The 27,232-nt window shown below is 40.3% G+C and overlaps 1 protein-coding gene across 1 annotated transcript in view; it reads left to right on the forward strand.

The window, feature by feature from the left end:
* The window catches only part of LDLRAD3 (low density lipoprotein receptor class A domain containing 3), a 124,533-nt gene that overhangs the window by 16,898 nt on the left and 80,403 nt on the right, over positions 1-27,232 (forward strand). The window contains exon 2 of the mRNA XM_035116202.3: positions 16,294-16,440. Within this exon, the coding sequence (XP_034972093.1) occupies positions 16,294-16,440 (147 nt within the window). The remainder of the gene's footprint in view (positions 1-16,293; positions 16,441-27,232) is intronic.

Raw genomic sequence — 27,232 nt, forward strand, 5'->3', positions numbered from 1 at the left:
AATGTAAGCTCTGTGAATGACTAGTTAAAATCCTGGCACTCAGTTTTGGACCAGTTGCAGTTTCCAGATTGTCTTGAAAATCAGCCCCATGTATAGTTGATGACAGTAATCCAATGTTGAGGTTGCCAAGGAATGGATTACGGAGGCCTGATCTTGATGAAGGAGAAGACAGCTATCAGACTGTCAAAGCTGGAAGAGGGTGTGCTTGCCCATACAGTTGCCAGCTAGGAATATAGGAGCATGGCTGTATAAAGGAGAACATTCAAGGTTGCAAATCTCCTTCAGGAAACCAGATTGAAATGGGTGCAGAAGTGGGTATGAAACCAGATTGAAATGAAGCCTGAAACTTGATTGAAACTGATAAGTATTCAAAAAAATCCACCACCTCTAAGTTGCTTGCTCCAAGGGTATATAAAGACTTGTCAGCAACTCTGTGGATCTAAACAGTCCAGGAAAGAGTGCTTTAGGAATGGCCATGTTACAGCTTCCTTAAGAGGTGCAGGAAGTCCTCACCTCACCGTGGTGGTAATAACACTAGTGGCCTTGGCTCACCTCGTTGATGAGGAAGAACATATACAGTGGTACCTCTACTTACGAATGGAGCTCCGTCCGCCATCTTGGATGCGGTTTAGATAGGATTTTTTCTACTTACGAATGTGCTGTATTCTGAGCACATGGCTAGTTGAACTATTCCAAGAAGACCATCCTTAAGTTTACAGTACTGTATCTTCAAGCCATCCAAACAAAAGCAAGGAGATAGAACCAGGGATGGCTCCTGTGCCGAGGCATCACCTGAAATCTAGCTAACCGTTGAGAGTCCTGTGGACAACAGGGAGTCCAGCCTGGATCAAATGTGACAGATTGTATCAGTAAAGTATTTGGCAAGTATCTCATTGGAATACAAATCATCAGCCTAATCATAAGAGAGTCCAGGATTAGTTAAGCAATGTATGGCTTGGGACTCCAGTACCAATAAGGTACTCTTTACACACGTAACTACGCATGTTGCTAGATAATCTTTGGAGGCCTTTCTTCAACTCCCTTCTCATAACTCTTAAGGAAAAGGTTTTTTCAGCAGTGAGTTGTTTGTGGAATGTTGTACTATTCTTGATCTCCCTTCAGGAACAAGCAAAGACTTAAAAAGAAAGTTATCACAGGCCATTTAGCATCTTTAAATATAACACAATTTAGCATCTTTAAATATATTTAGTACCCTAAAAAGAAACATCTTTATGCAGTTCTGCATAGTCAGATTATCGAGGATTGTTTTTCATTATGTCCAGCAACTGGCTAAAATGTGAAGCTACCGGTAGTAGCAGTATGCTGCCTAAGCCTCTTTATTGCTACTAATGTTTTAAACTGAAAATTTAATTATTTTTAATGTATCTTGCTCTTCTATATGTATCTAGAGTGGTGATTTGAACTCTTCTCATTATTCTCAGGATTTCTCTGTAATAGGCTGCATAAAGAAGCTATTTTGTTTATTCACAGCCATGCAGAATCCAGAACCCATAATCGTTGGTGATAATGGAACATTGCTGTATTCCTCAACTGTAAGGCTCCTCTATGCTTCTTTAAAGGAGGTGCTATTCAGCTGAATATTCTAGCAATAACATTATTCAATATTAAAGAGCCTTTGGGATACTTTTCTGCCTAAGAACAATGCACAGGGTTTTATTCTGAATTATAATTTTTATTGATTTTACATTAGATATTGCATATTGCATATTACATACACATATTGTACATAAACATATGCTTTTCTGTCATCTGTATGCTGCACCTACATTTTATGAGGTGTTAATCAGGAAGATGGCAACACGAATGGTTAATGCAGTGAGATGTTCTTTTGCTGCATGTTTAAAACCTGAGTCAGGAATACCTATGTAGATTATTCAAGTGATGAGCATATAACTCTGCCTCCACTGTATGTTATAGAGTATATTGCATTTGAACAGAGGGAAATTAATTGCTTATAAGAGGTTAGGAAGATGGTGGGAAAACCTATAATCATTTATCAAGTTCTGCAGCGTTAGTGAGCTTTATAAATCTAAGTTACACAAATTATATTTATTCTTTAAGCTTCACACATTCATCATGTTCCTTTTTAAAAACAAGTCTCTCATCCATACAAATGCCCTGTAGTTTCAAGCAGTGTTATTCACTGTAGGGCCCTCCTGTTATTTGCTTCTGCTTTATTTAAATGGAAGCCTATGCTGCCAACATAATGGACAACAGCAACGTTCAGTCCTTAGGAAAAATACTCCAGTTACATGACCATTAATAGCTAAATGATTAATGCAGTGTGTCTTGCAGAGGAAGCTTTTTGACTGCTGGGTATCCTCTTACATTTGGCACGTTAATAGCTGGGAGCAGAGGAACTAGGTGAGAAGCCTAATATGAACAGGTCTCTGATTCTGAGCTGAGCACAAAGATTGCTATTTCTGTATAGATATATTTCTATAAAATGAGGCTTTCTGATGATGGAACTTGTATTTGGAACAAGTGGGATAGATGTGGATACAGAAATAGGACATTATGTTTCTCAGTATCTGTCATTGATCCTGTGCAGAAGTCAATGAATCTTGGATTAGGTAAGATACACTTACTTTGGAAAATGGGAACTGCTGCCATCTCAGATAATGTGACATTGTGATGAGGACCAGCAACTTCTTCCTTGTGAATCCTAAACAAAGCTGCATATTTCCCCTTGCTTTAACAATTAGTGAAACCATCCTGTTTAGCTGATGTGACAGTGTGTCACAGAGCATTAGCATTCACAGAGATGAGATCCTCACCCTTTGGGAAGTTACCCTAAAGGCATAGGAAAGAGAATAATAATCTGCATTGATAGATGGTTTTCATTCAGACATAAAGGCCCAGTTTGGACGTAATGAACAAGCAACGGTTTTTCATTTTGTTCGCGAGCCTCAGGCTTGTGCATTCTCCTTAGATGTGGTGACAAAGGGTGGGATTCCCCTATTGAGTCCTGTTAGCAGAAGCCCTGTGCAATGGGGCTTCCCTTGCAGCTTTGTTTCCCAAGATTGGTGGGTGGGGGTGGGGAAACCCTGGAACAGCATGCTGGGAAGGAGAGGTTAGGATTGTTCTGTCTGGCAATTTGAAATGCTTGCCCCGAGTGGACAATTGCCATAGCGTGTCAATGAATTCCCTCCCAACACTTTTGAAAGCAGTTGTTTCTGATTTTACCGGTATTTAACCACAGTTTCATGTTGGGTCTGAACCCTAAACTGTTATTGCTCTTTAGTGTGGTTTACAGAAACATATATACAGTAACTGGTTGAAGTTTGCGTGTTTCTGTAATTGAGGGGTGCTTTAACCCTTTTCTGGCTGAGGGCCACATTGATCTACAGTGGTGCCTCGCTTAACGAATGCCCTGCTTAACGAAATTTCCGCTTAACGAAAGGCTTTTTCGAGCGGAGCTTGCCTCGCTAGATGAATGCGTTTTACGAAAAATTCATCTAGCGAATCACGGTTTCCCATAGGAATGCATTGAAATTCAATTAATGCGTTCCTATGGGCAAAAAAAAAAATTCAAAAAAATTCAATGCATTCCTATGGGATTCGCTAGATGAATTTTCGCTATAAGAAAGGACCCGTGGAACGAATTAATTTCGTCTAGCGAGGCACCACTGTATGGTTAACCCTTCAGAGGTTGCACGTCAATGTGAGTGTGGGCAGTTTCTCTTTTTTAAAAAGGTGAAGGTGAGGGGGGAACTTAGGTGTCACAGAAACCTTTTGGCATCTGCAGGAGTGGTTAGTAAACTTTAAAAGACCTTTAAAAAACTTTTTAAAATGGCAACGGGGTCATCATAAAAAAACCTTTCAGTAAGGTACCTACAGTATTGTTCATTTAGCTATAGATATAGCTATTTTAAACTGAAAAATTGGCTGACACTCAAGGATTACTGAAATGTATGTGCTTTGAAGCCTCAAAGTATATGTTAAGGATAGGCAATATGTTAAGGAGTTTAACAATAAGGAGTAGAGTGTTTTGAAAACTTAAGTATGGTACCAATATTTTTTATTGTAAATACCAAATTAAACATGTATTAACAATTTCTGCTAAAAATGTGATATTAACAATGTGTTACTCATGTGAATTGCGTATTAGTTCATGCTTAACAAAATAATAAATAAAAAGTGTTGTTGACCCCCCCCTCCCCAGTGGCAACTAGGCATTCTGTTTTGGTGCCCACAACCCAAGTCCCAGAAGCCATTTGGCTCCAGGTTTTTCTACCCCAGTCTCTAACACTGTGGGGAAGCCACTGGCAGAGGAAGGGGGTGCGGTGGGTGCAGTCCGCCCCAGGTGTCATCCATTGGGGGGGGTGACATTGCCCCACCCCCGGGTGCACAGCATGGGTACCAGAGCAGCTAGCTCCACCTCTGGGGGGAGCTGCCCCTCTGGCTATGCCCATGTCCTGTGCTGGATCTACACTTACAAAGGCTTGGTTTATTGCATGCTGTATATATGCATGGAGAGCTTTTCCTGAGTCTTTGTAAAGAAGCTGCAATTCATCATTGCTCTGCTTTGCAGCTTCAATCTTTCCGTTCTGCACTTCATTCCATTATTTCCTGCCTGTTCATTGCATTGCAAGATACAGCTATCAGTTAAAATGATGTGATTTGAAGCTTGCTTTGTTTATTGCAAGCCATTATATTACTTTCCTACTAGTCGCAAGATTGTCTTAATATATTATATACTTTACTTGCATTTTGTTGTGGCTATTTTTGTCGGCTGGAATTTGTCACTTGTGCCACACAATAAGATTAGCCGTTACTCTTCCCTGACTTGGCCATTGGAAAATACTGCACATGACAGTGCACATTTATTTCCTATCTGCATTTGCTGAATATACGTCCTGTTGTAATAGAGATATATATTTTCTTCCAGCAAGGGTTTCTGTTGTGATGAATAAGTAGAGTAGATAAGGTGAAATTAAACTCCCGTGAGAAGAATGGGGCTGACTTCAATATAATACCTGCTGTGCATCTTCATAACAGTTTGTTTCCCATTGACAAAATGCAATGCCATTCATTTGTGTTATTGATTTGCTTACAGAAAGCAGCTGAAATGTAATACATGCAGGAAATAACTGGAGTCGCATTATATTTTGCACATATTCTTAAAATTTATTGCTGAATAGAGCATATTAAGAAGCTGAGACGGTGTCCTGTTTTTCAGAGGGTTACTATGAAAGCTATTATTTCCAGGTATCTGGTAATGATTTCAAGTATTATGCTATTTAAGAGTAAATAAAATAACTATTCTTATTCATTTTAAACTGCTTTCATCTTAATGTTTAACTTAAAAGTTGAATATATTGACAGACCATTAGCCACAAGTGGGAGAGCTCAGTTAGACACACTAATTAGTTTCTGCACACTAGATAGGACTTTGTGATGTACTTGGGTATGAGAGATACATGCAGAGTTCATTATATACCAGTAGTTCTCAGAATATGCCAAATGTCTTCATGCCTGTCTCAAGAATTAGAGACAAAATTGCCTCCTTCTGAAGATGTGTCTGTCATGAATCTCTCATTACCCTAGAGCAGAGATGCATCTTCCCCCTCCCTTCTTAAAATAGTTCATGAATCTGAGAGTAATGGATATTCTCCTGTTCAGAAGGACTGCCTTCAGTTGGGGCACCTTGTCTAGACTTCTAATTTATTCATACCAGGCTAGAGCATTCCTTTCTTACTACAGTAGTACCTCGGGTTACGAACGCGATCCGTTCCGGGTTGCAGTTCGTAACCCGAAAAGGTCGCAAACCGAGCGCTGCTTCTGCGCACGCGCCGAAAACACTTCTGGGTTTGTGGAGTTCGTAACCCGAACTGTTAGCAACCCGAGCAGTTCGTAAATCGAGGTACGACTGTATATAATAAAATTGTATGGCTGTTGTCATGTTGCAGTTTGTGTGGCTGCTGATAGACCATGTGAACTGCAGTGTGATGACAGAACAGCTGGCAGGTGAATGAGCTGGCAGCCCAGGCAAGCAGCAGAGGAATGGTCAAGACAGGCCAGGGCAGCTCCCCAGTACCTGTCCTGCTCTGCTGCCACTGCGCACCTCACAATGACACTGCCATTTTGGCCTCTGCGGCAAGGGAGGTCAAAGAGTAGGGAAGTGGCAGCGGAGCAGGACAGTCACTGAGGAGCTGCTTTGCCCTGGCTGTTCTTCTGTGGCTTGCCTGGGCCACAGTTTGGCTGAGCTGTAAGAGGAGGGGGATGCATTTCAGGAGAGTAGGTAGCTGTGTTTGGTGAGGGAGCAAGGATGAGTTAAACAGAGGTGGACAGAGGCTGGTAGGTGCTGGGCAGACCTTGCAAGACTTCCTATGCTCCCAGTATTGCCACCTGCTGGCAAGTGGGGAGTGGAATCACTTCTTCATCCCCCTCTGCTGTTGTTGCTACTGTGGGACACTGGAGAAAAAGCCTGCATTTCCTGCCTCCCCCCCCAAGCAGCAGCAGTGGTGTGGGGCCAAAGGAGAGAAAGAAACTTTGGCAAAACTAAGGGGAGGACCACAGGTGGAGTGCGTAGGCAGGGTTGGTGATCAGTGTGATCAATTTGCTTTATTTTATACAAAAGTAGTTTATAAAGTATATCAACAAAAAGAGAAAGTGGACTTTACAAATGGAAAAAACCCAGAACCAAGACATTTTTTTATAGTTCCCTAACTGTATTCACTCTCATTCAAATCCCCATATGCAAACAGTTGTATCTATTCCTCAATGCCTACCTCTCCCAAGCGTCAGGACTTTTCTTTTTCTGCGTGAGATGAAATGACAGGTGTGTGAACAGGCTTCTTTCTCCAACTTCCTCTTGAGTCCATACAAAAAACAGAAGCTGTTAACAAAAATCAAGGAAACACAGAACAGTCTCTGGTTTATTTATGTGCTATATTGACAGGTTTGGTTATTTGATTACTAGCAATTCCAAATTATTCACCAGAGAAGAATTTGCAGGATTTAACTGCAACAGCAGCAGCAGCAGCAACAACAACAACAACAATATTTATACCCCAGTCACTCTGGGTGGCTTACGGCACATCTAAAAACATAACAAAAACATCAAGCATTAAAAACCTCCCTATACATGTGGAACTTTTAAAGAACCTCTTTGATAACTGCTCCCACTGAACCTTTTGTCTGTACAGTATAGGAAATTGATAGATTAGTTTGTTTCTTGTTTTAATTACTGATAAACTTGGCTAAGTACATTTTACCCCGCCCAGAGAAGAGAAAGAATGTTACAAGTGTAAGATACTCCAAAATCTCTGCACACCACCTTGGACAGACTTAGATTATGTGCACCCTGAAAAGGGTAGATAAAAGTAAAAAGATTGTTTTTAAAAAGGGGATTATTATTTTTTAAAAAAATGATTATTTGGGGTTTTTCCCCCCTTCCAAACTACAGTATAGTGTAAAGCAGCAGTTCTGAAGCAAAAAGCATATTGAATTTATTTTTAGGTAATCAATGTGTGTCTTGAAGGAAGATCTTTAAGATTGCCTAGGAGAATTGGCTCTTCTGAGATGGCACCTGCCAGCATCAGTTTTTAGAAGTACATACAGTATATCAAAAGTAAATAAAACACCTGCTTCCCAGTTATTCAGGATCCCTTATTATATAAAATATACTAAACTATTTTGATAGCAGAACTGATTTAACAATTTATTTTTCTATGTAAAATTAAGGTGATTTACACATAACATGAAACCATGGTTTGTTAAACTATGACAGCAGTGAACTTTTGAAGCCGAGTCCTGAGCATGTGGGAATCAAAAGCCAATTACCACTTCTAAACCATGATTTGTCTGCCATATTTCTGGAAGCTCAAAGTATGGCGTGGGCTCTCAGCTGTGGTTAGCACAAACCATGGTTTGCATTATGTCTGGACGCCAGCTGGAATCATGTAGGGGAGATAACTACTGAGGTAAAATATATAAATGGAACACTGGGATTCAACCCTGATGACAATCCATGTTTCAGATTTCTCCTTTACTCCATAATTCCATTGTGCAGGGAGACTTCACCCCTCCTCTCCTGCTTTTAGGAAAATTATTGCTTGGCATTTCAGCTGAACATGCACACTATTGTTTGCACTTAGCCTGCAAACCAGGATTAGACTCTAGTTTCTAATTGGGGTTTGCAGGAAGAGTATAAACCATAATTTGTTAATTCAAATGAAACATAAATCAGTGGTGTACCTTAAACCAGGCTATTTACATCTGACACTAAATCATCTCAGTGGCCTTGTTTGCTATAACACTAAACTATTATTACAGAAGCAGCTCAGCAAGTCTTGGGCTCACAACCTCCCTTGCCTCCCAAAATGATTGCAGTTTAGAATTATGTCTGAACCTAGACAAACAGGTTAACTTTAAGGTCTGCTTTAGTTTTTTTAATCAGAAATTTAAGACCTCACTAATTAGATACCGTAAATAAACACAAATTAGAAGTAACAATTTTGTGGCATTCCAAAAACCAGCTGACAGTAATTTTGTGGCATTGTAAAAAACAGCAGCAGCAACAACAGCAAACTAACAGCCTTATTACTTGAGCCTTCGTGGGCAAAAGTTTACATTCTAATAGTTTTTCTTGAACAAGCAACCCTGTAGATCGGATCACTTGAAGTACAATCCATTTTATTTGTGTAGTCTTCTAGTTAACGCTTAACACCTGTCACATTATAGCTGTGGGGTTTGGTTTCCACCCAGTTCGATTTTAAGTAATTCTTGTATCTCCCAGTAAAATGGATGGTTTTACTCTGGAGCTTGAGGGTATCAGTATGCAAGAACACACTATGCTTTCACAAAATCACAGCCGCAGCTTTCGGATTGTGCACATAACATCATAAATAAGTTGCATTATTTTATCTGTTCAGCTTTGTTTTCTTATTGTTCCTTCAGCTAATTAGTGCCAATAAAAACTGCATTTACACAGCAAAATGTGAAAGCTTTAAAACAGGAATTAAAAGCAGGGTAGAATATTAATAAGGATCTGAGTTGGTAAAAGCTTTTCTGAGTGTTTCTGGGAGTAGCTGAATGTCTTTCAGGATTCAATTTGCAATTTTGGACTCTTAATGGTTCATTCTCTAGTTAAGAATCTTATAATGCATCTTACATTTATCATGGGGATACGTATTTTTAAAAGAAAATGTACCTCTTTTCTTATTGGAACCATTTATCAGTTATGGGACAAATGTGCTTTGAGCATTGTGCTTCACAACTTCTATGCACTTACTTTTTATGGGTTTATGGCTTCAGATTGCAGCCCTGCAACAATTTCAGCTCAGCAGTGCTTAACCAGTTTTAAACTTCCATTTCAATTTGAAGAAGCATTTGCTTAACACAAAATGGAGAGTGGGATGCGTATGTGCATGCATAGATGGAAATATACCTAGCTAACCTCCCTGATATACACATCATCATTTGTATATGAATATTGATTTGAGTCTTCTCATATTTGTGATAAAATAAAAAATCCTTCCAGTAGCACCTTAGAGACCAACTAAGTTTGTCATTGGTATGAGTTTTCGTGTGCATGCACACTTCTTCTGATATGTGCATCAGATATGTGCATATGTATCTGAAGAAGTGTGCATGCACACGAAAGCTCATACCAATGACAAACTTAGTTAGTCTCTAAGGTGCTACTGGAAGGATTTTTTTTATTTTGTTTCGACTACGGCAGACCAACACGGCTACCTACCTGTAACAAGGACTCATATTTGTGGTTATGTAGCCAAAACTGGACCCTAACATATAAGATAGAAGCACGGGCAAACTTGGGGTAAGATTGGGGTAAGATTGACAAGTACACCAAATGGAAAGAAAAACCTTTAGGGGGAGTCCCCTCCCCAAAAAATAGCCCAATAATAACTTATAAAATTTGAGTTCAAATTAGAAATTTGCTAATTAATACCTCTGTCTCTTAGTCACTGTGCTATAGCAGGTCTCCAAGAGGAGACTCCAGATTTTTTTTAATTCTTCTCCAATACACATTTGATGTTGTATATAAATTTGGATCTTTGTGGGGAGACAGTTATCACAGGTTTGCTAGTTTGCATCTTTATTCCTTTATTTGAATTAATATGAACTTGATGGGGTTTGCCTCCAGATATTTTTCATCTGCCTGCAGTTGAAGGCTGAAATTATTCCAAATTCCTTCCCAGTTTGTTTTATTTTGTCCACTTTGTTCTTCCTTACAGAAAGCTCAGAGTAGCTTACATAGGACATCCGGTTGCCTCTGTAGCCAGCTCCAACCTATGGTTACCAGATTTTTTTCAATGAATCCGGGGACACTTTTTTTTTTTTTAAAGCTGAGTAGCAACAGGGAGTCAGTAGTGGGGATGGTGAGGCAAAAGACCCTGGGTCCAAGCACACATGCATATTGTATAAAGCTGCAAAGCCCTTCTTTCGCACCCTGTGAAACATAAATGCACAGAGTTTTTTAAAAAACTGGGCAACGGCGTGCTGCACGCCCATGACTCCCGAACCTTCCCCGATCTCCTGCCCCCTTTCCCCTTTGTTTTGACAGATCAGGCGAGGCTCGGGAGTCACGGGCGGGTGAGCATTGCCCAGGAGGGGCGCAAGGCGCGCGGTTGCTCTTCCAGGCAAGGTGCAAAGCCCTTCTTTAAAAACTGGGCAGTGGCCGGCCAGCCACAACTCCTGAGCCTCCCCCAATCAGTCAAAACAAAGATTTAAAATACATTAACATGTCACAGATTAAAAACTTCCCTGAACAGGATAAAATGGGATGGGGAGAAAACTATGTACACCACATTTAGCTCCTTAGAGGATAGGTGGGATACAAATATAAAAAGAAATTAAATAAATAAAAAGAAATCAGATCCACATTTGGTAGCTCCGCTGCTGGAGGTATGCTTCTGAAATCCAGTTTCTGGAAACCACAGGAGGGGGAAATACTTGTGGGCTGCCTATACGCACCTGGTTGACGGGCTATATGGGCCACTGGCCTGCTTTCATGTGCTAGTTAAGTGCAATTCATTGTGAAAGTGTAGGTATTCAAAACTTTTTGGTTTTGAAACTCCTAAGAGATCGAGAAGCTTTTAGGGTTTACTATTCCCCCTCCCATCACCTTTGCACTCTCTTGTGGTGTCTGAGCTGTGTGTTCCTTCCTGTTTGTGTAAATGCTGCTCACAGGCTCTTGGTTGCTAATACAAATGTTGGCAGTTGTGTTTGCTAAGAGAACAATTAGCCACAGATAGACTTAACAGCAAAAGTAAACTACTGCATAGACAGAGAACATGTTTTATTAGCCATGATAAACATTTTCATATGAAAAGTTAGACGATTGAATGTCTTTGTTAGTTTTTGCCACCTGCATGGCAAAATATGCTGAAATTCATTGCCCCAGTATTTAGTGATAGCCATTAGCTTAAATGGCTTTAAAACAGTGTTCATAGAGTACTGTATATGTCTACTAAAAGCTGTTAGTCAAAAGCTATATGGAAATTTCAGAGAGAACTAGTGAGTGAGGGGTGGAACCTTCAAGCTGTGCCTCTGAGCTTCTCAGTGCAATTTAGTTATCCTTTGTGGGAAATAAGATTTTGGACTAGATACCTGATTCAGCAGGTCTGATCTTGTGTAAGAGCACTTATAAAGAAAAGGTTAAATTTGAATCTAGGGCCAAACCAAGTTAGTGAATAATGGGGTATCGATTTTAGTAGTTTCCACCTCTTACCATCTCATTCATAGCAAGGGACACGGAACAGTGTTCCTTCTGAGGCATAGTGCCAGATATAATGCAAGTAGTCTCATAACTGCCATGTGATCCTGCACTCCCACCCTATGCAGTTTTAAACCTCTATCTTTCCTTTACTAATATTAGCTATGGTACAGTGTGTCTGCACCAGTAGCTTTAAAAGTTGTTGAGGTTTCAGTGTTGTTTGTTTCTCATTTTCTTAGATAAAGCTGATGTGAACTCCATTGCATGAATACAATTAATGTACATGGTTTTTGTGATGTGAATAGCAGCCCCACAGAAGCTTTAGCCTCTAGGTTATGGGGGGCTGGGCAAAGAAGTTGCTGTACCACTTTACTGTGGTACAACAAAAATAGGTTTCTCTGAATCTGCTGTTTGCAATCAAGAGAAGCTTCTCTGCAAAATGCCTGCCCTTTGCACTATAGCAGCATAGCAAGGATTTATGGTATGTAGAAGTGTCTTCCAGATCGTTAGGCCCCAGCATCACTTAGCAATTAAGTCCTCCAAAGGGCACAAGTGAAGTTGCCAGTTTGCATCCTCGAGAATAAGTTTTACTTTTAATTCTCTTGTTGCCAGTGAAGCGGGATAGAGTGTAATATGTACAGCTGTATAGCTCCCTTTAGGTTGCCTAATGCTGTTCACTTGTGTTAATATGAATGCAGACCAAAAATATGGCTACTGTCCAAGCACTGAAGTGATGTAGCCCAAACATCCTCACCCTCATTCTTATTGTATTATTACTGTAATGCTATGGTGTCAGCTACCCATAATGCAGATATCTTATTTCTCTAGTGTTTAGTCAGAAATGTTCTTTTGGAGAGGAGGGGAGAGAGGCAGACAAGTGACTTCCCTGCCTATGGATGTCCTCTCTGAAGCCTTACTAATATGTCTCCAGGGGCATATCTGTGTTGACGGCAGAGTTGGGCTGTCCATTTAGCCCCTCCTCTGCCATTGGGCCTTTTCATCGAAAGCTGTGTGTTACATACAGTTGTCTGCAGATAAATTCAAGTGTGCAGAGCTCCTACACGAGAATAGGTGCTCACATATTTGATTTTCTCTGCAGGTAATCACACACAACTCATAAGTGTGGTGGAAATACCTGAGGTGGGGCTAAAAGAGTGGCCCTGCTTCACTGTTAATACAGTGCCTGACACGAAGTATTTGCATGAATAAAAAGTTGAGGGAGCAGTCATGAATATGTAGTATATTTCTCCCCTAGTGTTACTTGTTTGGCTTTGACATAACTTTTTATCTGGATAACATGAAGCCCTTCTGTAAAATGCTTTCTTGAATGCTCATTAGTGTTTGAAACACTCTTTTTAGGCAACCACATGGAGCTAGTTTCTTACTTAAGGAAGAAACCATGACTTGTTCTATCTGTTTTGGCTTGGGTTGGACTTTATATTGATTTGATGCCACCCACAGTTTCCACACAAACTTTATTTCCCAACTGGCACATGTTCCTTGTTTTCTCTCAGCCATTAAAGAGGACTTGTGAGCTTTGCATTTATTTTTGTCTCTGCCCAAGCAGAAGCAACAGCTGCTGTGGAGACACTTAAAACCCGAGGCTGGGGATTTCACCAACAATCTCCAACTGTGAAGCCTATCCATGTCATGCTTGGTGGGATTAAACCAGGCACAATCAGTTTTGGGATTAATTATTCTTATTTCTTTATTGGAAATTTTTATTAAAAAAAGAGTATATGAAAGCATGATGGTGGAGCACATTCAGAATGCATCTAATTTGGTACAAAGAATCACTGGGGCATGCAACCATCCCTGATGTAAAATATGACAAACATTTAGCACTTTCTTAGAATAATAAAAGAATAGAATTGTAGAATTGGGAGGGACACCAAGAGTCATCTAGTCTAACCTCCTACAATGCAGGAATCTCAGCTGAAGCATCCATGACAGATGGCCATCCAACCTCTGTTTAAAAACCTCCATGGAAGGAGAATCCACAGTCTCCTGAGGGAGAATGTTCCACTGTCAAACAGTTCTAGCTGTCAGAAAGTTTTTCCTGATGTTTAGTTGGACTTCTTGTGACTTCTCCTACTTTCCAGAGCAGGAGAAAACAAGGTTATTACCTCTTTCATGTGACAGCCCTTAAGATATTTGAAGATGGCTATCATATCTCCTCTCAAGTCTCCTCTTTTCCAGGCTAAACATACCCAGCTCCTTCAACTGTTCCTCATAAGGCTTCATTTCCAGACCCTTGATCATCTTGGTTGCCCTCTTCTGTACACATTCCAGCTTGTCAACATCCTTCTTAAATGGTGGTGCCCATAATTGGACACAGTATTCCAGGTGTAGTCTGACTAAGGCAGAATAGAGTGGTACTATTACTATAATACTAACACTATATTTCTGTTGATGCAGCCTAGACTATTGTTAGCATTTTTGCTGCTGCATCACACTGTTGACTCATGTAAAGACCCCAGATCCTTTTCACATGTACTGCTAGTAAGCCAGGGGTCCCCCATCCTATATTTGTGCATCTGGTTCATCGTGCCTAAGTGCAGAACCTTACATTCGTCCCTATTGAAATTTATTTTATTAGCTTGCGCTAATAAATTCTGTGGCATTACCTACCCCTCCCAGTTTGTTGTCATCTGCAAATTTGATAAGCATCCCCTCAATTTCTTCATCTAAGTTGTTTATAAAGATGTTTTAAGATGCAACGTTTGAACTTTTAATGATCAAAATGACAAAGGCAAAAGTAACATTGATTACAGATTCTGGTCAGCACTGTGTTGCCTTTCATCTGATATGGAATGAAATCAGTACTGAAACAGATAAGATTTATATCAGAATTTGGAAAATTTCACCTTTTTTCTTAAGGAAATACATGCTATTAAAAATATCTTTGTTTCTCACCATTATGATTCTAAACTCTATGCAGTTCCGCATTAAGAAAAATTACATGAGATTTTCCAACTAACTACTTCATAAAAATTAAGGTTCAAGAAAAGCATTATGCAATTTATTCAGCACTGAAAACCATGGGGGAAAGGGGATCCCAGAGCTCAATATGTCTACTTAGATACAGTCAGCTATCATAGTGTGCATACTGTTTACTGCAGCACTGTGGGGACTTGCAGTTGTGCCAAAATAATTTTGTACTTTTCAACCATAATGATAAGATGGAAAATGGTGTTATCACCATGTAAAGCAAATGGCATATGAAAGCAGCCTGAAGTATTGGGAGGAGATGTTAAACATGTGTAGATATTAAAGATGTTGCAGAATTTCTTAAATGAGATTGTCCAATCCTTGATTTACCCTTTCATCTTAAAAGATCATTTTGTATTATTTGTGTATTCCGTTGTATGTAAACTGCTTAAGAAATCAAAGGGTCAGGGATAGTTGCCTGAGTAAACATGCTATTTCTGTACTGGTGATGCTACCTCTGCATATTTTATGCCCAGTCAAAGCTGGTATTCAAATATTAAAACAGGAAATCAACAATTATAAAATAGAAATCGTATTTGCAGAACTTGCTTCAAAGTTAACACTGAGTCCCTTCTGAAACTGATGACAATGGTTCACTTTGAGATAGGAAACGGCATACCTTAGTGAGCAAGACTTACTTTCTTTCAAATATCACAATCCTCTATGCTCATTAGCATGTATTTTGACTAACAGCAGCCTTGAGGGTTTCATTTAGTAATATCTTTAGACCATGTCACTTAAGAGTTGCTTATCTAGAGATATTGGGGATTGGACCTGGGAAATCACATATACTGGTAAATAAAGATCCAAGTTTGATTATGCAACTATTCATCCAATAATTCTTAGTTAACTAGGGTTAAAATAAAATGTCTCTGTCAAATACTGTACATACAGGTTACAAAACTTGGCAAATTCCTTCAGTGTGGATGAACCAATTTTTTACTCTTATCAGAATTTCAAACTAGAATTTGGAACTTTAGAAATAAACTAATTGTATGAATTGGGGGGGGGGAATGGTCCCTCTTTTGTACCACCCACTGCTGCTGCATGAATAGTGGGGAGAGGAATAAGATATTGGGCAGGTGTGATGGAAAAGCTCTAGTCTGCAGTTCCAGTCATAAAATGGATTGGAGAGGGTTCTTTGTAGACTGTGTAATCCTATACAGATCTAGTCAGTAGTAAATCCCATTGACTTCAGTGGGTATGTATGTATGTATGTATGTATGTATAGAACTGCATCCTTAATAAATTGTAGCTTTTCCCAGTGCCAAGAAATCTCAGCCTGTTAGATCTTTACATGTTAAGGTGAATGAATAGTGATTCCCTTTCCTTTTAAAATATAAAAAAACCTATCAGTTATTCAGCTATTCTGTCTCTAGCCGTAATCATAATGGATGAGTCCCTTGTAATGCAGAGACCAAAACTAAGGCGAAACACGGTAGTCTTTAAGGCAGGCACTGCCCTGCCATTCATGGAAGGGCCTTTGATTCAGTGGGTGCCTCTACTAATGGAAAAGGGGAGCCAACAGTATTGCTTTAGATGTGAAAGCTGTTTCTGCATATGTAAACACTGTGTGTTTTATCTTCTTGTTGCAGAAGGCCAACAGTTGCCTTGGAATAACTTCACAAATGAATGTAATATTCCTGGAAACTTCATGTGCAGTAATGGACGTTGCATCCCAGGAGCCTGGCAATGTGATGGGCTGCCAGACTGCTTTGACAAAAGTGATGAGAAGGAATGCCGTGAGTGTCCTCTACTTGATTGCTACCTTTCATATTTTGAATAGCAAGACTCAGCCATGTAAAAATCAAATGCATTTCAGGGATTAGTATTCAACCAGTGTTATCATATTTCTTATTGGTTTGTCTAACTGAAGCGACTGTTCACTTCTTGCTTGGTGGCAGTACAATTTATTGTAGGTTGACGAACACAGTACCTTACTGAAGGGCACTGCGAATTTCATTGCTGGGCTGTCAATTAAATCTGCGTTTGCTCCATCCAAATTTGTCATGAGCAGATGCAGTCTGTTTGAATATTTTCTGTGGCTTGAATTTGCCCCATGTTTCAGTTTAACCCACATAATTTCTAAAATTCTGGAACAGGCACCCACATAGTTTACCATATTTTTTGGTTTGCATCTCCCCCTCCCGCTCACTTTCCTGGTTAGTTATGCGCACAAGCAGATGAGCTTGTTGAGTGCAATACCTGCAAAAAGTGATCTGGATGAAATGGTGTAATCACATGATTTCACTACAAAAACACATGAATTGTGGATCAGTACTTCCCTGTAAACAATGTACAGTAATTCAAAATCTCCAAATGCAGAGAGCAATTCATTTATGCAGAATTTCACAATCATACATAAATAGTCTGGTAATTATTAGCAAAGTCGGGCATGCGACTTTCAATCGTAATGCTTGCGTATGTGAACATTATTGTTCCTATAAATTCTGTGCATTGTTCTCCACAAGACTGCAATCCTCAGAATGTTCTCAACCCCCTCTTATGCCAAAGGGCGGGACTTAGAACCACTCCTAGTCTCTGCTCTGAGGGCCTAAGTTTATGACTCTTATCATTGGGTCCAAGTGAGAACAGCCTTCGTTTCCACACTTCCTCCTTAGAAACACAGTAACAATTCTTACAATTTTTCTGTGTTACCGTATTTCTTTCTCTTCTGTCTTTGGTTTGTCTTGCACAGAGACTATAAACAGCATAGGAAAGAAATCTATTTAGTGAATATTCAAAACTTGATTGATTTCTTTTTACTTTGATTGGGTCATTTCTGTTTGTTTCAATTGAAAACATTTTAGTTGCAACCTCACTTCACTTCGGAACAGGAAGAGAGGTTAAAATAATAATAATACTTCAGGGAGGAAATCGATGTTGCACTAAAATGATTGTTCTGTCAGGACAGCTGACAGAACTTCATCTTGAACTTAGAATGCCTTTTCTGCTTTTTATTTGTCAAATAAATACATGTGGTCTTTGGTTCAATCTTTGCAAAAGGAAACCAAGGCCCAGCGAGCACCATGTGTCTTGCAAACACATTTTCTAAGTTCTATATTGGCTGTTTAGGCAAAAACATTCCATGGCACCAAAACCACTACTGTGATGTAATGTTTGTTGCCTAAAGTTGTGTGGCCCTGATCGCCTGACAACAAAGAATTAACATTAACAGCAAAGAGTGGATTGGCTTTCCTTTTTGGCTCACAATTGTATCTTAAATTAGGTGTTCTGGGATTGTCATTATGGGACCTGGGATAATAATCTCTGGCCAAGTTTAGGTGTAATTCAACATTCTTTCCATCCGCAGTATTCAAGACCAAATCTTATCCTTAAACCCAGTGGAATACATCTCTCTCTCTCTCTCTCTCTCTCTCTCTCTCTCTCTCTCTCTCTCTGCGCGCGCACATTTAAAAAAAGAGTAATCAAATATATTTTTATTTTCCTTTTCATATAATTTTGTTTATCTCTTCTTTGCATGCTACCTACTGCCTTGAAAATAAGCAATTAATGAAGTGTTGCTGAACAGACTTCTTTTTTGCTTATGAATAAGTCAGTAATAGTCTGCCAGTGACCATAGACTCAATTCACAATATTCTTTTGTCACTGAGAATAAACTAGATCCACAAGGTTTCAGTAGTAATTAATATAGTATCTGCCAGTAAAATTTAAATAGCTGCAAAACCTCATTTCATAAAATTCCTTTCGTCAGTTGGATTGGGTTAATGTCTTGGGATTTGTCAATTGATGTTTTTGCAGAACTATGATCTTTCTCCTCCCCCCACCCCCACTTTTCTAGTTGGGTTAGATTATTAAAATATATTAGCTAGGCCATTTTTATTTCACCCAAGCAGAGATAATCATCCTTTTTTGTTTTGTTTTTCCCTACCTTTGTCTGCTAACTTAACTGATCTCATGAATAAATTTAAAAATAATGCAAAGGAAAAGGAATCTGGGAAGCAGGTGATTCATTTCCTGTTATGCCCCGTAGTTGACAGGTAGGTACACGTAAACAGAAGAGACCGTGGTGATTGATTTTCAGTTTTAAATAACTCTGGAGGGCTGCAGACTTTCATTTTAATTTATTTTATACCCTGACTTTCTCATTACAAAATGATGGCGTAACTTGCCTTACAAAATGGAGAAAAATGGCAAGAGCTCTAGCACTGAGTAGATAAAATCAATGGGAAGAAATCAATCCACTGTTAACATACCAGAAAGCACAGAGAATTCAAGATGTAAAACTAGTGTTGTGAAATTAAAAGAATGTTTAAGGTGTGCGCTCCAAGTGGGAAGAGCATAGCATACTTAGGGTGCTGCACGGCAGCCCTGCTTTGTAACTCACAGGATTTTATTTATTGAGTAGGGTGACTGGGTCACACTTTCCTATGTAGATTGGCTGGAGGAAGATTTAGATAGCAAAAGGCACTGCTTCCATTATGTTGGGTCCCATTGTGTATGGATTTAAAAGGTAATAATCAGCACCTTAAATTGTGCCTCAAAGCTAATTGGCAGACAGTGTGATCAACTGCACTTGAGTCTTTTGCGCTTGACAACTTGCTCCCCACTCAGGAAGATTGGGGAGCGTCACCTGTAGTTCTGAGCAGTCTCTAAGGCTAGCCTGTTGCAGAGAGTTTTAGAGAAAGTAACCCTCACACTTACAAATTATACATGATGGTTGCAAGGTTTCCCTTTGACAATAAGGGTAGAATTAGCATATAAAATGGCCATGCTTCCATATTCTGTTTGCACTACCAGAGGCAGTATGCCTTGGAGCAACAGTTGCTAGGAATCACAAGTGGGGAAGAGTGGTGTCGACTCAGGTCTTGCTTGTGAGCTTCCCAATGGTCACCTGTTTGGTCACTGTGAGTCCAGGTAGGCTATTGACTTGATCCAGCAGGCCCTCCTTAAGCCCTGCAAGACATCTCCTATGATGTAGAACAGCACGACTTTCTAGGACTATAAAGAGAAGGAAAATTTAGAGCAAGCTTAAGGCAGACTCCCACTTCTCACATCAAATAAGACAGGTGGTCCAGTCGAATTTGATAGCGGCTTATACAGATTCTGAGAGTGCAGTCGTGTTTATGATAGGAGTTGCTACAATGTCCTATTCATTTGGTGAGAATTGTTGCTAAAATCGTGCCCTTTAGGAAAGAATTTCTCCAAAATGGATTGGGCCTGGAATACAGTTCATTTTCATCACCTGAACTATTTCATAGCTGCCAAGTTCTCCCTTTTTTTTAAGGGAAATTCCCTTATGCTGAATAGGCTTCCTTGCGAGAAAAGGAAAAACTTGGCAGCTATGAACTATTTGCTGTCTCACTGACCCCTCCCCCACCCACTGCCAAATCCCAGAGTTTATCCTAAACCCAGATGATCAGATAGGATCTTGGCATTTGTCTGGAATCTGACTACAGAGGATTAAGAAACTCCTCTTGAACAATTGAAGCTTGATGCCTAATGCATATACTGTCATCTTCCTCAAAAACTGAACATTTGAGACTGACATATATATGAGTAGTGGCACCCTCAGTTCCTGAAGAATAGCATTAACTTCAAGAAACTGGGCACATCTAACTCAGCATGATTTAAGTACCAAAATTGGCCCTCCAGATGTTTTGGGACTACAACTCCCATCATCCCTAGCTAACAGGACCAGTGGTCAGGGAGATGGGAATTGTAATTCCAAAACATCTGGAGGGCCGAGTTTGGAAATACCTGGTCTACACTCTGCAGTGAAACTGAGTACAGTCGTACCTTGGATCCCGAATGCCTTGCAACTCGAATGTTTTCGCTCTTGAATGCCGCAAACCTGGAAGTGACTGTTCCAGTTTGCGAACGTTTTTTGGAACCCCAACGTCAGATGCAGCTTCCGTGCCTTCCGATTTGAGTGCAGGAAGTTCCTGCAGCAAATCGGAAGCTGCGCCTTGGTTGTCGAACGTTTTTGGAAGTTGAACGGACTTCCGGAACGGATTCTGTTCGACAACCAAGGTACGACTGTATTCAGTTCATAAGTTTATTGTTTTAGCCAAAGACCATGACAAACTTGTAGCAACAGTATAAATAAAATAATACATATATCCATAATATGAGCCACAACCCATGATACAAAGAGAGAGAAGTTACCAGAGAAACCAACAAACACAAATCCAACTTGTTTATGAAACCGAGTAGTTTTTAACAACATTATATTTGCAACACTGTGGGCTTCCCCTCCCCAAAAAAGAAACATTAAGCTCTGTAATTAAAAATGTAACTAAGTGTATGACAGATCAATGTTACCTTTTATAGAAAGCTAGGAAAATGTATCTTTTCCAATTGCAGTAATTGGGGCACTGTACTTGCTCAACTCCCCCCCTCCCCCAGCACTCCAGGGTGCATTCACATGTATCTCTTTAAGGCACTGCTAAATCCAATCTGGTATTAGCTCTTTATTAACCAGCTTAATTAAGTTAAGCTGATTCCCCACAATCTTTTGTCCCTTATGTCATTGACTGCTGGGAAGCTGCCCCTGGAAAAGCAGTGTGTAGCCCCCATTCCAAAAGCGGTAACTTAACCATGCAGTTCTGTCTTGTATGTCTAGATGAATTGGTCCTTATAGTACAACTACAGTGATTATAAATTTGCCTCTAGACAATCTGTTCTGTTGGTTATTATAGACTAAAACACCTCTTCTGATGAAAACTTCTGTGAATGTATCAAATTTTAGTATTTGAATTGGCTGTAAAACGGGTGGGGAGCCTGTGACCCTCCAGATGGAAAGCTACAATTCTATTGAAGAATATCTAGGCCTGGCCTGCAGAGCGGTGGGAGATCAGCTTGAGGCCTCAGCAACCTGGAAGAGCAGTGGTATACAAAATAAATATATTTAGAATCATGTGTACAGTTCTGTAGAGTTGGAAGAAGTTCAGAAATGATCCAGGGATTGGAGCTTCTTCCCTACGAGGAAAGGTTGTAACATCTGGGACTTACTTGTTTAGAGAAAAGGCAGGTAAAAGGTGATTAGATGTTAGAAGTGTAATAAATTGTGGATAGAGAATTTCCCCCCTTCCCTTATAACTCTGGAACTTGTAGACATCCAATGAAACTGAATGTTGGAAGATTGAGGAAAGACAAAAGAAAGTACTGTACTTGTTTGCACAACAAATAGTTACACTATGGAACTCCTGCAGGAGGCAGTAATGCCCACCAACTTGGATGGCTTCAAAAGAGGATTAGATATATTCATGGCAGGAGATATAATCCTACCAGTGGCTACTAGCTGCAAGGGTTATCCTCTGCTTCCATGGTTTGAGGCAGGATGTTTCTGAATATCAGTTGCGGGAAACTGTAGGAGGTAAGAGTGCTGTTGTATTCAGGTTCTGCTTTTGTACCACTAATTAGCATCTGTTTGGTTACTGTGAGACCAAAGGGCTAGTCCAGGAGGCCCTTCTTATGTATAAGCTACATTAGCTGTACTCTTCTAAGGCATGAAACTTCTGAAGTCTTTGGGAGTATCAGGTTCATGGCAGAAAATGTTTGTCTGGGTCACAGAATCATTACCGTACAACACCTATCCCCAAATCACATTATTTTACACTAGAAAAATGAGTGAGTCCAGAAGCTATCATTCATTGGTTCACAATTTGCAATTAGTAGAATTGGAATAGTAGAATGGAAGGAGTGGGCCAACCTTACATAGCTAAATTGCTAGGTCCAAAAAGCTGAGTAAAATGGACAATTTGTCAGTGGCCTGGTTTATACATCCTAAGCCAAATCATAGCTTGGTAGAAGCAGGTGGGTTGGGGAGACGGGATTGCAGCTGCTTTGCTCCTTGCCAGTCATTCTGTTGCTTAGGTAAGTCATAGCTTGACTTAGCTTATTGTCCGAACTCAGACTTGCGATTTCACTTTTTCCAGACTAACCACAAGCTGTAAACACGGTTTGCCCTATGTTTATGGCTGGTGGTTTGTACAGGACAGCTAAACCATGAGCCTTGAGTTTGGATGACACACAAGCCATGCAGTACAGCACAGCAGCAGAACAACTGGGATGGAGCACTTTCCATATTTGTGCCAAGCCATGGTTTAGCTTAGTGTGCTGTGCAAACCAGACCAATGTGTGGCAAATGCTCATTAAGTGCTCCTGAGCGTGCCACTTCAGAAATCCGCTGCCCCTTCATTTCTCATTGTTCCAATGTAGGTTAGTTTGACATCTACTGTGTGCACCTCTTGAAATAGAGAACCTCTTAAATTACTTTAAAATAGCTGTTGAGGTGGCTGCTATTAGCCAACACAGTTGTGAAAAGTGTGTAGCGCTGGTGATTGGTTTTGCATCTTATGAAAGTTGCTTGTAGTAGGTGGGAAAGACTTGACCTTAGGTGGCTTTCTTCCATAGAAGCCGAGATTACTCTTGACACATGCAAAATCCCAAACAAAAGCCAGGATAAATTGAAGGAGCTGGAGGAGATGGTTAACTCTCTTGTTTCTGAAGTCAGTTCTGGTCCCAAGCACATTGGCCAGGCATTATTAGTCTGCTTGCTCATGCTGCATCTGCCAGTCTGCAGTGAGAGGGCACCAAGGAGAAGAGGACAAGGAGAGATCTGACTGCTGATCACACACACAAAAATAAGAAAGTATGGAAAGAAATGTTAGGGAAACTAATGTTAACCCGAGGGACAGGCTTATATTGTGAAATATATTTTGTTCCTCATTTTGCTAACAGTATCTCTGGAACAGCTGGGAGGTGTTTTCCCAGAGTCCCAAGCACACATCACATCGGTGTTTAATTGTGAGTCTTGTCTTCAGCTTCACTGGAAGTAGGATCCTGATCATGCTGCCATATTTAATTTCCCTTTGTATTCTGTGTTTCTTTCTTTACTCCCCCCACCCTTTCTTCATCAAATATAATCTTCTTCTGTCTAAAATAATCTAATAATATGCGAGCATTGAAAGTGGCTTTTGTCAGCTAATGAGCAACAGCTACTTAGAGAGTTGGTAGGTTGCTGCCTTTGTCAGCTAACGAGCAGCAGATGGTGCATTTTCAAAGTATGGCACATCATCCTAGCTTACTGCCTGACACGATAGGAGCCAGAATTAAAGCTGTACCAAATATCCAGACATTTCTGATTATAACCCCCCCCCCCTCCACCACCACCTTGGGGGAGAAGAAACTTTTTTCTGCCAGTGCTGTGTGCTTTCAGAAATGTGTCTGTAAACCAACAGTGACACCCAGTGACCAGCCGCGTTTATCTTTGCTATGCATGACCATTGCATTTAAAGGTTAGAATAGCTAAGCAGAAATGGACTGAATACTAATTTGGTGCTTAATTTTGTGGTGCTTTTAGTGTAAGAAGGAAGGTATTTGTGAATACCTTCACTGCAATCTGTTCTTGGAATATGAAAATAGAGCAGGCTTTGTGGCATTGTAAGTGGTTTCTTAAATATTCAGATTAAAATGAATCGTTGCTGATTCACAACGCACCTGAAGACTGCTTTGTGGGAGGGGTGGGTGGCATGTGCACAATCTGTTGTTCTCAGATTCCAAAATCTTCAGCCTGGACTACACATCCCTACTCTACTGTTACATCCTTCGGTCATGTGGTGATTCACCTATGGCAGCTTTGGGGAGCTGGATCCATCCAACAGACTGGATCCTCATCTCTACACATCACAACTGAACCAAGTCTGACAGGTAGGGCAGCCTACCTGTCAATCACCTGACATCACAATGATGACCTGTGGTTTGAAATCAAACCATGTTGGCAAATATGGGGGTGCAGTTGTTCCTAATAAACAGCTGGTTTTTGGTGCTTGGGAACAGCCACACAAGAAGCTTTGCAGGCACAGCCAATCAGCCTGCAAAGCACCACCTTCTGTCCAAGCACCACCTTTACCTATCCCATTTCTGGCATCATATATGGCTGTGATTTGTCTAAAATGGCCTGGCGGTCAAATGGAGAAACCTGGCAAGCCTAATTAGGCCCATAGACCAGAGGATCCTCACCCCTGACCTTTGAGCTTGCTACTCTGTGGGTACAAAAGAAGGCCTTTGCAAGCCACATGTAGTCTGTGTTTTGTTGTTGTTGCTGTTAAAGTAACAGATCAGAACCCAAACAGCTTAAATGATGTAAGCCTCATCTCCATATCCTGTACAAATGTTGACCTTGCAAAGAAGCAACTGGTATGGAATGAAAACCAACTGGCCATAAGTAAAGTCTGGAGAAGCCCTTGTCATCTTTGCTGTCTGGACTTCATATTTTAGAAGGAATTATTGCCCTGGCTAAGATCACTAGGTTTCAGCTCTCATGATGCAAGTCTCTCTCCAAACACCCCTTTTTATGCAAGCTAAATGTTCCCTTCTCTTCAGTGGACGTGTAAGCTTCCAATAATGAAAATGTTTTTGAAATCAACTGCCATCATTAGAAACTTAAGGGCCGGAGCTTACATTCTACAAAGGATGACAGTAAGCTGTTGGTATCCTATTAAATATCGCCTATTTTGGTTTCTTAAATGCTACTGTTAGAAAAGTCCCCCCACCCACCAAACTACTGTAACTAAATTGTACCTTTGTCATTCTCTGCTACCCAGGACTACACTGTGCCTTCCCCGAAAGGTTGTTGAATTCCTTAACTGGGACATGATACTTTTGTCAATCTCCTTTCTCTATAAAGCTAGTAGTAGTAAATCACAGAATTGTAGAGTTTGGAAGAGACCACAAGGGTCATCTAGTCCTAACCCTCCATGCAGGAATCTTTTGCGTGTGACTTGAACCCACAACCCTGAGATTAAGAGTCACATGCTCTACTGGCTGAACTATCCCAGCTGCATATCTCAGGCAATATTTGGCTTAAACCACCTCATTAAAAAGAAACACTGAAAAATATTAAACAACTACACTGAAGCATGGGCCTAGAAAAGAGTGAAACTGCAAAGGGCTTTCTCTGATAGCTACTTATGATCTTGTTTGCAATTATTATGGCTGTTTTTGCTTGGAATTATCCACACAGGAGTCAGACGCTAATTAATCAATTTCATGTACAGAAACTCATGAAGGGCATAAAAGTAGCTCAGTCTACTCTTCTAGAAATACTAACCTTGAGCACTCATTTACAGATCTAGGTATTTTGCTAGGCAGAATAAGGATTTCACTTGCTAAGAAATGTGGCTTCTGTTGCAGTAGCAACATGTGAAAACACTGGGGATTGTCTAAAGCTGAGCCTTCCCTAAACAATTCAGCAGTAGCCTAGGAGTCAAAGATCAGCCAAATAACATCTGCAAAGAATGTTGTGGCCTTTTTATAGAGCAACAGAAGTTTGGCTACAATCTGCACACCTACGTGGAAGGAAGATTCATTGGAGCAGTGGGACTTACTTCTGAGTAAACATGCTGTGGGTCATGCTGTTTTTATTATCTTGCTCTTTATGAGCACAACACAAACCCTCCCAATGTTGATGGCTGGAGAGGATTAGGATGCAGCATTGGTGAGTTTCCCTTGGCCTCCACTGAGTGCCATCACTAGGTGAGATGGGGAGGTAGTGTCTGCAGGATGGAAGCCTTTGCCTGGTTGGACAGAAAACTGCCACCAGAAGTAAGTTTCAAAATGGGATGTTTCCTGGGCAGGCTGTGGATTTGATGGATCCTGAGGCACCTAAGAAAAGAACACAGGCTGGCACCACCCAGCAGGATTTAGACAGCGGCTGCAGATCTCCTGCGCCATCCAACCCTTCTTGTCATTTTTCACTTGTCATAACTCTGTGCACAGTACATTGCCTGCAAGACTCTACATTGTGTTACCTTGTTTAAGATGGAAACTGTCTGCCATCTGCTCAACTTTAATAAGAACAATGTGCAGTTACAGCAGAAATGGCCATTTGCCAAAGCAAATTAGCAGCATTGGTCCAAGCAGAAGATGCTCTATTGTCACTTAATGGGATGGTCTATTAGAAGCTGTAGTAGTGCATGGATTTCGTATTGGAATGCCAAGATTTAGAATGAGTTCTTCCTGTAGAAAGAATAAATGGATGAGATTCACTTTTAATAAAGATCTGGAGAAATCCCTGTAGCTCTGTTGGTTAGAGCTTGGGGCTGATAATACCATGGTTGCAGGTTCAGTCCCCATATGGGACAGCTGCGTATTCCTGCATTTCAGTGGGTTGGACTCTACAATTATATGATGGGTCACTAGAGCAAGAGGCATGTTATGCTGCTGCAAAGATCCTGCATTCAACACATTGTGGTGACTTTATGATGGATACGTTTGGTTTCTATGAATGCTTTCCCTTCCAGGCCATTGTAAGGATCTAGTGGTTTTAAAGCATTGTACAACATATGAATCTGCGACAAAAATGAAATTGTGCTTTATATTGTTATACGTTGAGCCCAAAAGCTTTGAGACCGCTATTCACATTTCTTATTTGTTCTGTGCTTGTTTGGTTCAGTGGTGTTGAGGAAATATGAAACCCATTTACGATCTGAACTGGGGAGAGAAAAGCAATGCCAAGTGTTAATAAAGAAATTAATAGCGTGAGAAGATATTAAGCCCCAAATGTGT

The sequence above is a fragment of the Zootoca vivipara genome, chromosome 1 (assembly GCF_965207765.1).
Source record: "Zootoca vivipara chromosome 1, rZooViv2.hap1.1, whole genome shotgun sequence".
Taxonomy (NCBI): domain Eukaryota; kingdom Metazoa; phylum Chordata; class Lepidosauria; order Squamata; family Lacertidae; genus Zootoca; species Zootoca vivipara.